This window comes from Camelus bactrianus, chromosome 19, assembly GCF_048773025.1.
Source record: "Camelus bactrianus isolate YW-2024 breed Bactrian camel chromosome 19, ASM4877302v1, whole genome shotgun sequence".
Classification (NCBI taxonomy): domain Eukaryota; kingdom Metazoa; phylum Chordata; class Mammalia; order Artiodactyla; family Camelidae; genus Camelus; species Camelus bactrianus.
The window spans coordinates 23025272-23042520 of NC_133557.1; the positions used below are offsets into that span (position 1 = coordinate 23025272).

At 44.0% G+C, this 17249-nt stretch overlaps 1 protein-coding gene across 5 annotated transcripts in view; it reads right to left on the reverse strand.

The window, feature by feature from the left end:
• Positions 1 to 2726: 2726 nt before the first annotated feature.
• Positions 2727 to 17249, reverse strand: part of B4GALT5 (beta-1,4-galactosyltransferase 5) — a 121502-nt gene continuing 106979 nt past the window's right edge. For all 5 annotated transcript variants that reach the window (XM_074347425.1, XM_074347424.1, XM_045519307.2 and 2 more), the window contains 7 exons: positions 13556 to 13669; positions 12456 to 12580; positions 11263 to 11379; positions 10309 to 10496; positions 9452 to 9574; positions 6819 to 6920; positions 2727 to 5878 (listed from right to left, as the gene is read on the reverse strand). In XM_074347425.1, coding sequence (XP_074203526.1) covers positions 5731 to 5878; positions 6819 to 6920; positions 9452 to 9574; positions 10309 to 10496; positions 11263 to 11379; positions 12456 to 12580; positions 13556 to 13669 — 917 coding nt within the window. In that variant the 3' untranslated portion in view covers positions 2727 to 5730. The remainder of the gene's footprint in view (positions 5879 to 6818; positions 6921 to 9451; positions 9575 to 10308; positions 10497 to 11262; positions 11380 to 12455; positions 12581 to 13555; positions 13670 to 17249) is intronic.

The following is a 17249-nucleotide window of genomic DNA, read 5'->3' on the forward strand; positions in this document are numbered from 1 at the left end:
GGTGCAGATACAGACACCAAACAAACTGCTAACATTAAAGGGAGAGAGATTTAAAACTTCTTTTCAGTGAGCATGTGTTCATGTATTGCTATTATAACAAAAAAAAAAGTTGTGCACAGTGTTTTGTGAACAACAGCCATGAAAAGCGTATATGCAAAAAAAAAAAAGAAGAAGAAGAAGAAGAGAAGTTGCATCAGAAGTAGCCGAGGGGTTCCAAGCATTTACCTTGGGGTTAAAGCAACCTGGTGTTCAAATCCTGGCTGCCTCCATCAGTTAGTTTTGTGACTTCAGGCAACAGGCAAGTGGTGGTTTCAGTGGCCTGTGTTTCCCAGCCGCAGAGCAGTGGCTCCCAACTGGGGGATTTCACTCTCCCCGCGGTCATTTGACAATGTCTAGTGACACTGTTGGTTGTCAAAACTCGGGGAAGAGGGTGCTAGGCTACTAGCATCTAAAGCGTAGAGGCCAGGTATGCAGCTAAGTATCCTAAATCACAGAGAAGATGGCAACCCTGCCCAATCCATCCAGTACAAAGAATTACCGGCCCCCAAATGTCAAGAGGTGAGACTGCGAAACCACGCTCTAGAAAAAGGGGCCGAGTCTACTTTGCAGGGCTGAGGACTAATTGTGTACAATGCACATAATCAGCACAGCCCCTGGTACAGAAGTAGCGCTCAATAAATGGGAACTACTATTTTTATGACTGGACTTCCCCCAAATTAACAAAAAATTTTGAATGGGGAGGAAGTGGTAGTAACAGAAATCAATTCTGCTGAATTTGGATTCTGGTGACTTACTGGAAGGGATCCTTGATCTTTGTGACAGCAACACGGGTCTTCACAGGGTGTGTGCCAGTTACTGATGGCATCCAAAGGACTCCTGATGCCTCCAATTTTGGCTTTGGTCTCACCCCCTGCTACCAGTTCAGAGGCATTCCTGCTGGATTATTCCTTGTCTCGTGTATATTCAGCTCTTTCTCTGGTGAGCATCTCCCTAGGGTTCAAAAGCACACTCAGGCTTCTCTCGTTGGAAAACCAAAATCAAATCCCACCCTCACCCCCAGCCTGAGCCTCACACACTTCCTCCAGCTACCAGCCTTCTTTTTCACCCATGCACTTGAAATTCAAGAAAAGGCTGGACTCATTACTGCCCCACCTCCTCCTCTCTCAATCTCCTCCCATGTGGCTCCCCCCACACCCCCATTTCAGCAAAATAGCTCTTGCCTCGACCAGTGTCCTCTCATTGCTAATCACCGACCTTCGCTTCTCACCTTGCAGCACTCTGCTGCATTTGATGCTCCTGACCACTCCCTTGAGTATCTCCTCCCTAGACCTTCCTGTCCTGTCCTCTCCTGTTTCCCTCCTCCTCTTCCTGCCTGTCCTGCTCACTCATCCTCTTCTTCCCAACTGGTATTAAATGGAGATCTTACAGGCTTGGGTCAAGGCCACCTTCTCTTCCTCTATGCTTCCTGTTCTACTCAGTCCCTAAGCATCTCATCCACTTTTAGATCTTCATTTATCTCCTACCCCAGAGACTCACAAACCCATCCATAGCCCCAATCATTCCTTTGAGTCCCCAAACCAAAACATGTACAACGGCCTGTTTGCTATTTCTGCTTGGTTGTTTCAAGTCCCTGAACTCAACACACTCACCTCTGATCTCACGATGTTCCCCATGAACCTGGTCCAATTCCAGTGCCCTCGTCCCATGAAAATGACCTTGCCATCTGTACAAGTGGGGAAGCCAGAAGCTTAGTGGATTTCTCCATTCCAACAGCAATCAGTGCCCAGGTCCTGTATCACCCCTGAATCCCCGCCGTCACCTCTCCTCCGTACGGACACCATGCCCCTCCCCATGACTGCATTCACCTGACTAGTCCCCCTACTTCTCCTTCGCTTCTCTACAGTCCCCCACTTCTCCCTGCAGCCAGACAGCTACTCAAATTACTTCCTAATCCCATCATACACAGACATACCTCCTGGAAACTCTAGAACCCATTGCTCTAAAGATAAAACCCAAACTCTTATCTTGACCCACAGAGCCCTGCATTGCATGGTCTGGCTCCGTGCATCTCCCCAGCATCACAGTGCCCCGTGCACCCCTCTGCCTCCCCACTCCCTCATTACTGGCTTTCTGTCCCTGCAGCTCCCTGTTCATCTCCCCTCAGCTTCCCCACCGCCCCTCAGGGATGCCTTCCCTACCAGGCACTCATGGCCTGTGGTTCTCTCCTTTACAGAGCGTATAGGGGTTGTAATTTGAAATCATACCCCCGTCTGGGAGTGCTGGAGAAAAGGACCATAAGCTTTATCAGGCCACTGGCCCTCTCTCATTTCACTCATCATATCCCCAGTACCTGCGCACAGAGCAATGTGAGTGGTGAGCATTCAACAAGAAGAAGCCATGATTATAATCTCCAAGTGGAATCAGGCAGATGGCAAACTCTGGACTGGCCCCGGAGGACTGGAGGCAAACGCCATCCACCTTCACTGCCCGGCCCTGCCCAAGTGTCTTACTCGACTTGATGGGCATCACCTGGGCCAATTATTCAAAGAAGACCCAAGCGTAGGGGGATGCCCGGTAGCTCTGTGGGGTTCAAATCAGCAGCGTTTTTCACTCAACTGTTCTGACTGCGGGGACAGGCGGTCACTGTTCCTCTCAGGACCACGCTGAGGTCAGCCCAGCAAAGTGGAAGCCAAACTGTCCCAGACAAAGAGAGACGACCACCGACGTTTAGTTCTTGAATATGTATTTTTTACTGAAAAAATCATTCATAAATTAACATACAAAAATGTACAAACACATGAGTAAATAATGTAATGACAAAGGACTATTTTTTTTTTGTGAAAAGTGTTTTTAAAACATCTTTAGATTTCAGTGCAAAAATGTACCCCTGGCACCTCTGAAAACATAAGAGCAAGCTCAAAAAACCGTAGTGATGGAAATAAGCTAGCTACGTTCAATGCCATCGTCAACGGTGAGTGGATACAATCAGTACGCGTGGCTGGCGCTTAGCTATTAACGTCTGCGGTAGAGGAGCTCTCACAAGAGTCCCTCTAATGTCGAAATGACTATTTTTGCAGATAACTGCCCCCCCCCCCGGGCAAAAAAACAGCATGAAAGGAGAAACTTTTCCCTGCACCCAGCAAAGACAAGACTGATTTAAGGGGTCATCCATCGGTAGCCTTAAAGAATTTCAGCTGCCAAAATATGCACAAGGTCACACGTGGTTCTTATTGTTTTTGTTTTTTTTAACATGAGAATTTTACGATATTAACAGCACACAGACCTGGCTGTGTTTTCGGCTTTTACGTTTCCCCACATGATACCCAGCTCCGTTGATAAATGACTGACGTGCACAGTGAGAGATTTCACACGGATAAAACAGTCTCACACATGATTGCAAGGTGATTTAAGTGACCCCACTTCGAGCGGTGGACAGAGACTTTTCTTTTTGTCCTCAAATCAGCATTTTCTTTTTCAAATCAGGTGTCAGCCTTTTGCTGACATTTTGTTCTTGGTGGTAAATATGTTAATGAAAAGCTTCAAACAAGATCATTTTACAACCCTGCTGAGTATACACACGTCATCCTTGACCAAGAATTAGTCTGTCCTGGCAAATTCTTCCAAATGACATCATAGTTTTGTCACATTGAAAAGCAGCTCACAGCCCTCAGAGAGGAGGCAAGGCCCACACGCAGGCCTGGGAGTGTGCGGAGGAAAGGGGGAAAGAAATCTTTATTGCTCTATGCACCATGTGGCAAAGGAAAGCCAGAAAGAACTTGTGTGTCGTGTTCCCTCATGAAGGGCTTTTAAAGCATGAAATGCTCAAAACTCTTTTTAAAACGTTATGATACAACTTACCAGCGTATTCAAGGACTGGAGTCCGCCCTCTCATATGAGCCGATAAGAGCTTTGCAATGCATTTTCTAAATAGCACTCTACTCTTCAAAAGGACAAAAACACAACAAAAAACAAGGCCTGGCCAATCACTCCCACAGCTTGTGGGGATCATATGTCCGTGGAACCAACACATGCAACGGAAAGAACCCCAACCCGCGTGTATGTACAGGAATACCGCCCCTACACTCACGTCCATGTAAACCATGAAAATCAAGGAAGTTGAAGGCAAACAAGGCAATTAAAAAAAATATGAAGTACTCTTCAGAAAGCACTCCTAATCACAATATATAAATACGCTCTATGGAAAAGGAAGGGGGGAAACTGGCATTTTTCAGAATTCTACAGAAGCCGAAAGGGGACTGAGTTGAGGGGTTTGGCTCAGGGGAAAACAGAGGCACAGATTCAAATGCAATTCAGAATCTGACTTCAAAAAGCACATGGGGGTGTGAACAGAGCACCTGGGCTCTTGCATTGGGCAGCTTTGTTAGTCTAATTCCAAAGCTTTCATTTGGTCTAACCTGGATCTCAGCTGGCCCATGATACATAAGGGTCCCATGCTCCATGGCTGAATTCTTCGTAATTCAGTTGCTCATTATTCTATGTACCAGTTCATAATGTTGACAAAGAATCTTTCCAGAAACCAAAAAAAAAAAAAAAAAAAAAGGGGAAATATTCAGAGGAATCACTGAAATTGGTTGGTAATTTAGGCACAGACTTCAGGAACCGTGGCCAAGTTCCACAAGAGGGAGGGAGGGAGGGAAGGAGGGAAAATCCAACATCCACACTCTCTCTTTACGACGATGAAGGGACAGACAAAGCCCAGAGATCCAGCGGCTGTGCACGGTGGGCCCACCTGAAGGGTTTGCTTTGAGCAGGAGAGCGGTGTTCTAACACATTAGCTTCCTGTTCGGCAAAAGACCGGGATGAGGGTGCACGTGCCCAGCAAGGAAGAGAGAATCCAGAGCCAAAGCCAGGAGCAAGAATTTTGGAAACAGGGACGGGAGGGGAAGAAGTTAGCTACCAGTGACAAAGACTGGACCATTTCGTTCTTTTGTGACATGCTCTATATCCACTCCCTCCCAAAGTGACAGCAATTTGGGACATGATTTTCTTCCATTTTAGCTGAGTTCCTGCATCTGTCAAACAAATATGTGATTTAACGTACAAATCCTCGGTTTGAATTAGAGCCAGCTATAAAATTAAATTTTAAAAAGGCATTTTACACGGCTTATTTACAATGATACTTCTTCAAGAAGTGATTGTTACATGTCTATTTATCTTCCCCAGCCCCTCCCCTCCACCCTCAGTCCCCACCCAAAGCAGGTAATTTATTGTTTTGTTTTGTTTTGTTTTTAAATGAAACCAAAGAGACCACCAGAGATGTAGAAGAATGGTGTGTGGAGTTTCATTTTCTCTTCCTAAAACACAGCTGCCCGGTGGTGGGTTGGCCTCCTTGCTCTGAAGGCCAGGAGGCTCCAGCAGCCATTCGCAGGAAGAGGCTCGGCAGCAGGACCGTGGCAGGTCACAGCTCTGGTCCTGGAGATTGTGGCCGAGGTGGGACGCGGGGGTAGGAGACGGGCAGGAGAGCAGCAGGACAGACGTCTGTCTTGTGAAAAGAGAAAGTCAGTTCCTGGGCTGAGTCCCTCAACCCCAGCGGGTCCAAATGGTGAAGGCGTTTTGTGCGTGTACTCTGTTCACATTTTTCCCTTGAACCCTGTGATCCTTCATTAGTCACTGGATTTCTGTTCTCTTCCTCTGCGGAGCCCTGAGACGTGTCGTCAGGCTGCTTTCTTGGTGGCGGCGGGTGAAGCAAACATGTATTTCCTCCTCCCCTCAGTACTCGGTCACCTGAGCCAGCTCGGGTGTCAAGTTGACAGTGATGTTTTTATACAAGGCGTCGTACGTGATGTTTGCAAAGTAGTTCAAGTTGTTGAGGCCGTCCAGTCCTTGCCGCTCTTTGGATTTCCTCAGCAGAGCATACCTGTTTAAGCAGAAAAAAGAATGGTGGCTCTGAGCGAGGGTCCAAGCTCCCTAGAACGGAGACGGAGCTGGGGAGACCACAGGAGGGGGCATGACCCAAGGCGGTGCTTCTGCGCCCTGTGGAGGGCGACTGGCGGTTCAGCGCCTCCAGGCTAAACGTCATCATTAGAACTAGAAACACCTCCTGTTTCGTGCCAGGTGCATTACTCACCACACTATTTCATGTAATGCACCTGCCCCTTAGCAAACAAGGAAACCAAGGCTTGTGATATTAACTGGCGTGCCCAAGACCACAGAGTGGGGAAGTGGAAAGTAAGCTATAAAATACATCAGATGAGAAAGTTCAGAGTCTGCATTCAGTGCCCTCTTATGCCCATGAAAACAGAGTTCACGCAGTCAGATCGGCTGTCTAGGGAACCGCCCTTCCCGCAATGAGCAAAAGACAGAGCCACTGGTGAGAATGCAGAGCACGCTCCTGCCACACGCCCCAGTCGGCCCGATTGATTGAAGGTGCAGAGGGTAATAAAGCAGCTGCAACCATACCAACAGATGCTCAGGGACACCCTCTCAGAACCAGAGCTTGCAGAGACGGCGCCAACTCTTTGTCAGGTGACTGGGAGTTACACAGAGACCTTGACCCAAGTGGATCTTTTCCCAAATCCCTGAAGGCAACAGAGGAGACTACAAAGCTTCAGGTGTAGAAAGAGTGGTTCCCTTCCAAGATCTTACTATCAAAATTTTCACCAATAGTTTGATTTCGCCCCCAAACTCCCACCGCCCAGTTAAATTCAGATATAGGTAGGAACTCTAAAACAGCTGTCTGAACAAGACCTTGGGGAGGGGAGAGGTGGGGAGCAAAACCAGGGGCTGTAATGCTGTGGGACACCTGGAAACGCAAAGTATAGAGGATATTTGTATGAGGGATAAACAAGTGCACTAACCTTCCAAGAAATTGCACTTCTCCTCGATGGTGATAAGGAATGGACTTGTACTTCCCAGTGTCCCCTTCCGGCCGGCTCACAGAATAGCCTGCATTCTGTACTCTGTCCAAGACGAAGAGAATGAGCTTTTAGGTAAAACGACCAAGTCCTGTAGGTGAACAAACCTATGCCGAACTGAGGAACCCCAAGCTGGAAAACAGAATCTCTTCTGCAGCTAAATATTCAAATCGCCTACCCTCTGGAAAAGTTCAGGGTTTTAAAAAAGAAGTCTACAATACAAAAAAGTTTTGAAAAAGAGAAAAAAATTCAAAATTCAAAAAGAAACTCAGAATGCCTGAGGTCTGATGTAGGGTCTCAGTGACCCGTGTGCATCCCACGCAGATGAGTACACACGCTCCCTTTGGGCTGGCCTGTTTGGGGTCCTAGCAAAAACACGTTCTCACTGGTGGGTACCACTTCCTCTTCCACATCCTACTACAGAGCGAGTCAGCAAAGCCAGTCACCATGTGTTCTCCCTAATTAGGGAGAACTTATGTCTCCAAGCGCCTCCCCCCTCACCACAGAGATGAATTAACTTATATGACATCCTCTGATCTAGATGTAAAACTTCACAATTTATGAAAAGTCTCTATGAGGGAAGGAGAATTTAAAGAAAGTGTTCAGGATATTTATTCTTAATATGAGAAAGATAAGACTTCCAAGCTGGGTTTACTGGAAACTTGATGGGGCTCCAAGAAATACTAATACATGGTGGCAGGCTTATTTATGTGGAATTTGTGATCATTTCTTTATTTTAAAACTGTAGGGGGAATATTATTTCAACATCTTCCTTGACTCCAAATTATACTCTCATTTTGTTACACAGACATCCCTCAGTCTCCAGGTTGTGGGGTCTGGTTCCAGCACCCACCTGGCAGATACCAAAATCTGTGGATGCTCAAGTCCCTTAAGTAAAATGCATACTTTCTACTTAACCTACACACATCCTCTAGGATACCTTAAAATCATCTCTAGATTACTTATAATTCCTAATACAATGCTATGTAAACAGCTGCCAGTGTGTGGCAAATTCAAGTTTTGTTTTTTGGGACTTTCTAGAATTTTCATTTATTTATTTATTTTTTTGAGCCATAGTTGAGTGAATCCTTCAGTTCAGAACCCGTGGATATGGAGGGCTGACTGTGTGAAGATATGTTCTCACTCTCATTTGATAAATATATACATGGAATGCCTACTGTATGCCTGGAATTGTGCAGGGTGCTGGGGAAAACCAGCCACAAGTTCCTGCACCAAGGGACTCCTTGCTGAGCTAGGGAGAGTAAAGTGAGAACCATGACAGATGTTGTGGGAGAGCACAAATAGATTCAAAACCAGTCAAACCAGTTAAATGTATGGAAAAGCTGTTCTTCATCACTAGGTTCCTAAGAAACCCAAATTAAAAGGATGAGATGCCATTTTTACCTTATCAGATTGAGAAAGAATTATCTGGAGGTGCTTTGCCTAACCGTAGCCACAAGCTACATGTAGCTACTGAAGGGCTGAAGTGTGGCAAAATTTCAAAAGGCTGTTTATATCCAATGTTAGTGGTGGTGTAAGAAAATGTGTACATTAATGAACTGTTGGTTGGAATCTTTTTGTAATCTTTCCTGGGGGAAAATTTGGCAATAACTATCAAAATTTTAAAGTGCATTTACTTCTTGACTCTGCACTTCCACAGCTAGGAATTTAATCTAAAGAAATATTTGCACATGTGAACAAAAGATGTTCAAAATTAAACAATGTTCATTGACAGGAGAGGATTAAAATAAATTATTGTCTAACTACATAAAGAAGTACCATGCACTGTTAAAAACAATGAAGTGCCTCTCTTCTTTATTAACATGGAGGGGATGTGTCTGGGTTGTTTATGTATGAATAGAAAGAAGTAAATAGAAAGAAACAGCTTGTTCAAATGGCTACTTCCTGGGAAGGAAACAGGGTAACAGCAGGGGTTAAGACATACCCTTTGCTTTATATACCTTTGTATTGTCTGAATTTCTACCAGCAAGTATTATTTCGTATTGACAACAAACACATCTTTTCTTTTTTTTAAAAGCTGAGCTAGAAAGTGGATACAAGGTAGAAACTCTTTCGGTTATTTTGTTTCTTTACTGTGTTAAAAATGCTAGTTGACGCTACTCACACACAGCATTGTTCTCACCAACATGTATAACACAAGCCTCATCTGAGGGCATGGATAAATCCGTGCACACATAACTAACATCTGCCCTCTGGTTTGGGGAGGTTTCAGTGAAATGTACTGTATGAGTGTAAAACACACACCAGATTTTTTTTTTTTTTTAAGATCTAGTAAGAAAAAAATGAATGCAAAATATCTCATTAACATTTTATACTGATTACATGCTGAAATGGTTTATACTGATTATGTTGAGATTATTTTGGATATACTGTGATAATAAAAATACTTTAATGATTACATCTAATATAATAAATTGATTTCACCTTTTTTTTTTTAAATGTGGCTGCTAGAACACTGAAAATCACATACATGGCTTAATGCATCATATTCCTATTAGACAGTGCTGGTCTGGAGAGTCTAGCATTTCTAGGAGACACCAGAAGAAGGGTAGTACCTGTTCCACAGGTCGTCATCTTCTCCACCCCAACCCCAGAAAGCATTAGGAAAGCCATTGATTTTCCGAAACTGTTCCACTGTTAAGCCGCTCACTCCGCCAAAGAACTCAGTGTAAGGAAGCCTAAAAGGAGATGTACAGCATCAATGATCTGTGCATTAAAGGGTGGTTTTTCCCCCAGAACAGGCCATCTCACTGAAGAACTGAGTCTTAAGTAAAACAATACTTTCTGTGCTACTGCCCTGAACCATCTGAGATTGCTTCCTCGGGCTGAGATGCATCAACCTGAGTAGCTAATTGAACTTCTTTCTAATTGCTTTTTTTTTTTTTATAACAGCTTTATTGAGACAGAATTGACATACCACATAATTCACCCATTTAAAGTATATAATGCAATGGTTTTAGTATATTCAGGGAGTTGTGCAACTATGAACACAATGAATTTTAGTTAATTTCGTCAACCCCCTGAAAGAAGCCTTGCACCCACCATTAGCAGTCACTGCTCATTTCTTCCTTCTCCCCTCAACCCTGTGCAACCACTAGTCTCCTTTCTGTCTCTACAGATTTGCCGATTCTGGACATTTCATATAAATGGAATCATACAGTATGTGGTCTTTTGTAGCTACTTTTTTCACTGGACATAATGTTTTCAAAGTTCATCCATGTTGTCACACATATCTGTACTTCATTCTTTTTTATTGCCAAACAGTATTTACTCCACAGTGTGGATATACCACACGTTGTTTGTGCACTCATCAGTTGACTGACATTCAGGCTGGTGCTAATTGGATTTTGCCATCTCTGCATCTCTCACCATCCTTTTAGAGTTAACCTCTTCAACAGGAAATGATACTCACAGATACATATATTTATCCAGTTTAGTTGCAAAGTGCCTTGGCATCTGTCCACATCCGTAATAGTTACGATCACTTTCTGGTATATGATCCACGTCATGAAAAATAAGACAGTCCCAGTCCAAGTCCTTCATTGCTTCTTGAAAACCGACGTTAAATAGCATGGCTCGATTAAAGGGGTGGGTGCCAACCTAAAACAAGCAGAACTTTATTTATTGGGGGTGGGGGTAATTAGGTTGGTTTATTTGTTTGTTTATTTTTAGGTGGCAATACTGGGGATTGAACTCAGGACCCTGTGCTTGCCAAGCATACACTCTAACACTGAGTTACACCCTCCTCGCCCCAGAACTTTATGTTTAAAAGGACTCTTGGAGCACAGTCTTCGCCATCTCAGCCTGCCTGAAGGAGTTTATTGAGAGCTCACTGAGCCAGAAGCAAGGTGGGCCCAGCCTGGCTTATCAATGACTCACAATCACTTGGCTTCTGGTCTTGATTGCCTCAGAAAAAAAAGGGGCGATAATGACAGACCAAAGCTCCTCTCTCCCAGGGCCGCTGTAAAGGCAGACAGTCAGCCACACAACAGCATTTAGAAGAATTCCCAGGCCCATAAACGGAAGGAAGAACAACACTGCCATTTTCTACCTGTGGCTCCTGATCTTAAGGGGAATTTCCTGGGTTTGGAGCCTAAAGACACCACCCAAAGCGGCTCTAGCAAAACCAGTACACAAGAGGCCTTTGCTCAAGGGTAAACAAGGTTCCACCCGGCACTCAAATCTGCTGAAACTGAGCAACATCTCAAACCAGGGGCACAGATCGCTCTCTGCTCCCCTCCCCGTTGCACGGGGCCTCAATCATGAGATTTCAGTTTTCCTGGCTCTTTACATCGAAAATAGATTAGCTTGAAGCATTCCAAACTGCTGTCTCAGAAGAAAGAACAGGGAAGAAAGGACCACTCACTTGCTCCACCACATAAAATGCAAACCGCAGGCGCTGGCGCTGAAGCATGGGAATCAGGTGTCGGAGCAGGACTGGGAGATGCTCGTGCCGGTTCCGGAAAGGGATGAGGATGGCCACCTGCAGGGGGGTCACAGCAAAAGAGGCCACCTTGTTAGTCCCCTCAACTGTCGCTTTATGGTAAGGCACTCCTGCAGAATCAGGGACCAGCTCTTGGGGAGTTCTGGGAGCTGCCTTGTCCTCAGCTTCTCAAAATGAAGACTTGTGTTGGCAAGTCCACCCTTGGAAGTAAGTGGACCTCGTTCTTACATGCACCACACCATGTACACAGAGGGCCTGAGGATGAATTCAAGACCACAGCCCAGAGGAAGACAAACATTCTACACTGTGACCCAGTACACAAATATATCCATAGAGAAAGAAACACATAACTAAAACACACTTTGCAAAACAGAACTTCCCCTTAAAACGTGCAATGCATTTACACACACGCGCGTGCACACACACACATATTTTTTAATGCTGGTCATTAAATTGGTTTTACATCCCAGTGGTAAGTTGGAAACACTAAGCTGTTCCAGATATGCTTTGATCATTGCTGTACCACAGCAGCTCACAGGGCTGGCACAGAACAAGCACTTCACTAAATACTTGTTGAAAGAATGGACTTAAGCCAGTGTTATAACCTTGACTGAGCCACACTACTGATGTCTCCTGGCTACAGTCACACAGAAAAATACTGAACAATTCTCAGTGTCAGGCTAGGTACAACAGCAGCTGAACGTCTCAAGGAGGAAGGAGGAAAGCTGCTGAGCCTGGGGCCAATTCCACTTTTTATTCCACTGAACTCGTGGCAACAATGCCAAATAAGGCACGAAACACTGAATTTGTGAAGATGGCTTCTGCAAATGTGTCACAAGAGACCTACCACCCCCTGCCCACTCTGACTAGCCAAAATTCCTGTAAAGGAAGAGAAAGGGTCCTGCTCAGTCACCAGAACAATGAGAACGTCTGTGGCTGCAGAAGAGTCCTTGGGGAAACCCATTCCAAAATGTTCCCATCAAATGCATATTCTTTGCATTAAGTAGTAAGTAGGGTGCAAATTACAAAATGTCATGGTGAAACCCAGGGTGATTCAGATGATGGCAAGTCCCAGGTAGGCTCCCCAGCACTTGGGGTCTGGCCTCGCCCCCTACCTTCCATCGAGGCAAGCAATCAGATGGCTTCCAGTGACCTCCGAGCTTGATGGCTGGGTCTTTAGAGAACATTTCATGGATGGCATCCATTCCAATTTCACTCATGTTTATGTCTATTGGGCCCTCTGAACAGAGAGGGAGAAAAATACTAATTAAGAGGCCAGAAAATGTAGATTCTTTCTCCTATGTTCAGGGTTTTCATCTCGGAAGCAGTTCAATGGTTTTTCAGCAGGTTGTGTTTTTATCAGGGGTGGGGGCCCCTTCCTCCGCTTTCCAACTCATGGCGTTTCAGTTCGTCACTATTACTGGGCAAAGCAGCGAATCAAGAAATTAAGACTTCAGAGTTCTGCTTCTGCCAAGGGTGTAGAAAGAAATTAAGACTTAAGTACAACAGCAGCTGAACATCTCAAGGAGGAAGGAGGAAAGGAGCTGAGCCTGGGGCCAACTCCATGTGCTCCTGAGGCAAGTAGAGACACACTGTCCCAATTCACTGATCAGTGACCCCAACTAGTCACGTCCAAACTAAGAACACTCAACATTTCTGACTCAAGTCAAGAAGAGGAACCATCCAAGGAGCCCCAAAGTACAGAAACGGCATAACAGTGCAGTGCCATTGCTTTAGATTACATATGAGACTCCAGGCAGGAAAGGAATGGAAAGGGGAGGGGAGGGAAAGAAGAGAAAGAGAAAGAAAAGATCCCAGAATTTTTTTTTAACCAGCACTTTGTTAGGAAAATAACTTCCCTCATGTCAAACAAGTTATAATCAGTGTGAGATTTATACTAACAAAGCTGACTGGCCACACTTTCTCTAGGACATCCTAACAGACCCCAAGTTACACAGGAGGGGCATGTGCATAGTAAAGAGTGAAAAATGTGGTCAAAAATGGCACCAAGAACACAGGCAACCCTGGGGAAGGGCTGAAAGAAGAGCCAGGGCACAAGTATCTTTCATAATCCCTGTTTTCAAGGGCCGGGAGATGTTTATAATCACTGTGTAAGTGGACACAGTGATCAAGAACATCCTCCCATTTATTTTATTCAAATAAAAGGACACAATAGTTTTAAAAGCAGAGGAAGATAAGCAAGAGTTCTACTCACTCATGGAAGGGAGCCTTTCGGGGCAGGTATGGTTTGCAAAGTACGTGAAGTCTTCAGGAAGAAAAGTCGTGGTTTGTAGGAAGGTTTCGCTGTGATTCAAGTCAAGAGGATAATCTAGAGACGTAAGGAAAAAAGGCAGCTCAGATCGGTACGTCATCACTTCTGCAGTTCTTAGATGCCGAACTGTTTTTCTCAGATATCTTTTGTGGAGGCAGGATGCTGGCCTAGCTCTTTCCTGTAGCTAAAATTTGAACCCATCAATAAAAATGTTAACCAGGTGATACTTTTTTAAAAAAAATTTGTATTGAGGTATAGTCAGTTTACAAGGTTGTGTCAATTTCGTATGACACTATTTTAACCAGTGTTTGTATTCTTCCTGCTACTATAGCTTTATATGCAGTTTACAACAAATAACCCTACAAGGTAATGGAAAAAACAGCGCCTCCTGTCTTTCTCTAAAGGAACAGTTTTCACTTCTTTTAGCCAAATACCTTCATATTTACTTCCATCAGCCTTTTTTTTTTGAGCATAATGTTTAATGTAAGGTAACAGTGGATTGGCAGGCAGAGCTGGTACAAGTCAATCTTGATGATTCTGTTTTAGGTCTATTTGCTGACCTCTCACTATGAGGCATGACGATTTCACTCCCTCCTCCCTCACCCCCACCACACACATACCCTTTCCATCTTCCAGCCTCCCGATAGTCAAACATGATAACTGCAGTTAGGATAATCTTCAGTATTTTACATTATGACAATTCAGTAAGTACTGAAAAATATGGGAAGTTATGACTCTTCCTTTCCTGCATATTTTTTTTCCCTACAGTGACTGTCTTGTTTTCCTGTTTGCCTAGTTCTATGTGGAGTAGTGACAGTTCAACACCAGGCCCCGTGTGACCTCATTTCCCCTTAAGAGTCACAGGCATCAGGTCTTTCCTCAGCTTCATCTTCCCCACGGCCCAGCACCTCCCGTCCCGCTCCGATGGGGACGGGCTTTCCTCTGAGCCTGATGGACACACGCTGTTCTTGGACACTCCCCCCCACCCCCAACTCCTTGGAGGCCTGGAGAGTCCCTCCATTTCCCTACAGCAGTGAACCTCATTTTTCCTAAGTTCAATTTCTCCCTTTTTCCTCACTTGGTAGAACACACGTGTCCAGTGGATTCCTGAGAAGGGGGAATGGGAAAGTGACTTTGAAACCCTGTATATCTGATTGCTTTTATTCCTCCTCAGTTAACACACACATTGGTTAGTTTTACAGAATTCTAGGCTGGAAATAACTTTTCTCTAGAACTGTAGTGCTATCCCACTGCCTCCTAGATTCCCCTGTGCCTGTTAAGTTTGAAGCCTTTCCAATTCCTGATCTTTGTTAACGGTGACAGAAATTCTTTCTGGAAGCGTAAAGAATATTCTCTTTGTGTGGGAAATTTCACATTGGTGTGCCGTGCTGAGGCTCAATTTTCACGCACTGTGTTGAATATTTGGTGAGTCTTTAAAGTCTGGAAATTCATGTCCTCCTCTTCTAGACTTTTGGGATGGGGAGGAGGTACTATTGTGCTGATGACCTCTTCCCTTCGGTATTCTGTGCTCTTTTTCTGGGAAACCAAAACATGATTTAGATGTTGGACCTCCCAGTCCTATAATTTTCTCTCTTTTCTGACTTCCCATCTTGCCATTTTTCTGCTCTCTCTTCCCTGATGTTCCCTCAGTTTTTCCCAGCCCTTCTTTTAATTATCATGACTGCTATTATATTTTTTGTTTCAAAGACTCCCTTTGATTTTCCCTATGTTCATTTTTTATAATATCTGGTTTCATGCTTGGAATCCTTCTTCTCTTACCCTTGAGAACATATGTGATAGTTAAGTTCCCTCCTCCCAGAAGTCTGTTTCTTCTAACTTGCTGCTTCTTGTTTGTTTTGATCTCTAGCACAGTGATCCTTGGCCATCTGCTAATATTTAAGAGGGAGGCACTAATCAGCTAACTGGAAGGGTTTGGACAGAGGTTCTTCATTGTAGGGTGTTCTGGCCAGAAGTTTGGTTTGGAAACCTCCAGTGTCAATATCTTTGGGTCTTTCCTCTTGCTCCAGTCTGGTTCCCCAGAGAAGTCTGTTTTAATCTCTTGCCAGAATGGTACAGTCTTTGCTGCAAGCATCCTAAAATTGAGGAGGAGGAAAGGCTGGGGCACCCTAAACCAAGCCAGGTGTCCCCAGTTGAGTGACCCTCTGTTTTACCATCTCTGGAAGTTATTAAGCCTCCAGTATTTTGCCAAGACAGGGAAAGGAATCTGGGCATCTGACTGCTTTTTAAATAGTTTTCAATCAACCTTTATCTCAGTTGCCATCTTTACTCATATCTTCAAAAATATTTGATATTGCTAATTCCTGAGCTTCTGAGGGATTTTGGGCTACAAACTGGGGTGATTGTTGGTTTTCCCTGCTGTCAAATTAGCAGTCAGTTTTCTTGGGTCTGTTAAGTCCTTTATCACTAGTCCATCTGCTTCCCAATGTCCACAATTTTCTACTGTGGTCTCCTTTCTTACCCTCTTTAGGTTTTGTTTTGTTTTGTTTTGTTTTTTTAACTTTTTTTTAATAGGGGTACTGGGGATTGAACCTAGGACCTCATGCATGCTAAGCACGTGCTCTACCACTGAGCTATTATTACCCTCCCTCTTTGTTCTCTTCATTTTTAAGGGTTTATATCATTAATCACACACACACACACACCTCTTTACTATCGTTTTAGTTTTAAGAGTGTGAAGCAGGTGTCTTTTATTCCTCGGGGATTCTATGAAGGGAGCTGTCCAACCTCTTTACCTTTTTACAGATAAAGAAAGTGAGGCACCGTCTACACAGCTCGTACAAGGAGACTTGGCTAGTGCATGACAGAGACCCAGCTAAACTCTGGGCTAGTATCTTTCCATTACACTGCACTGTTTTTTCAGAGTATTAAAATCTCTTTCACCAGTCCTTTTGGATTCATGCTGATTCTATGAAAATTAAAACTTCCTATTCAAATTCACTCTGCACCCTGGAATTCTAGAATCTTCTACTCAATTTTTTTTTTTTAAAGCACTACGAGAGGGTTTCCAAGCATCAAATGGCTAATACAGTGAATCCTTTTATATAGATGCATGGCTGTCTATTCTAGAAGGTACTCAGAGGACAAAACTCAATGACAGGCGACTTGAAGAGAATTTTAAATATCTTAACAGGGAGGAAAGGAACAGAATGCTTTCTGTCCTTTTTAGTTGTAGCTTTCCTGAAAACCAGTAAGCCTGCATTCATATAAAGACATAAACCATGTCAGCATTAACACTAAAGGTAAAACTACATTTACACAGAAGTTTTGCCCAAAGTCCTTAGTTCACAAATGCAAACCTATCTAACCCAAGTTGAGCCTCTTCTGAAGATATTAGCACTTCAAAAAGCTATGTCAAGAACCTCCAAAACTAATCATTACTCTTGATGATTCTGATTTTGCTCCTTAATTATACAGATATATGTATTTTTTGGTACATAAAATGATTCTCCTTAAGAAAGAAAATTAGTAGTTTTCATGTGTACTAGGAAACATGTATGTTTGCGACATGCACATGTGGAGAGAGAAGCTGGTTAGAAACAGCATCACAGTAACTACATTTGCCTAGAAGGCAAAGAAATCCCCAGAGGCATTATAATAAGCATTTTCATAAGCAAAT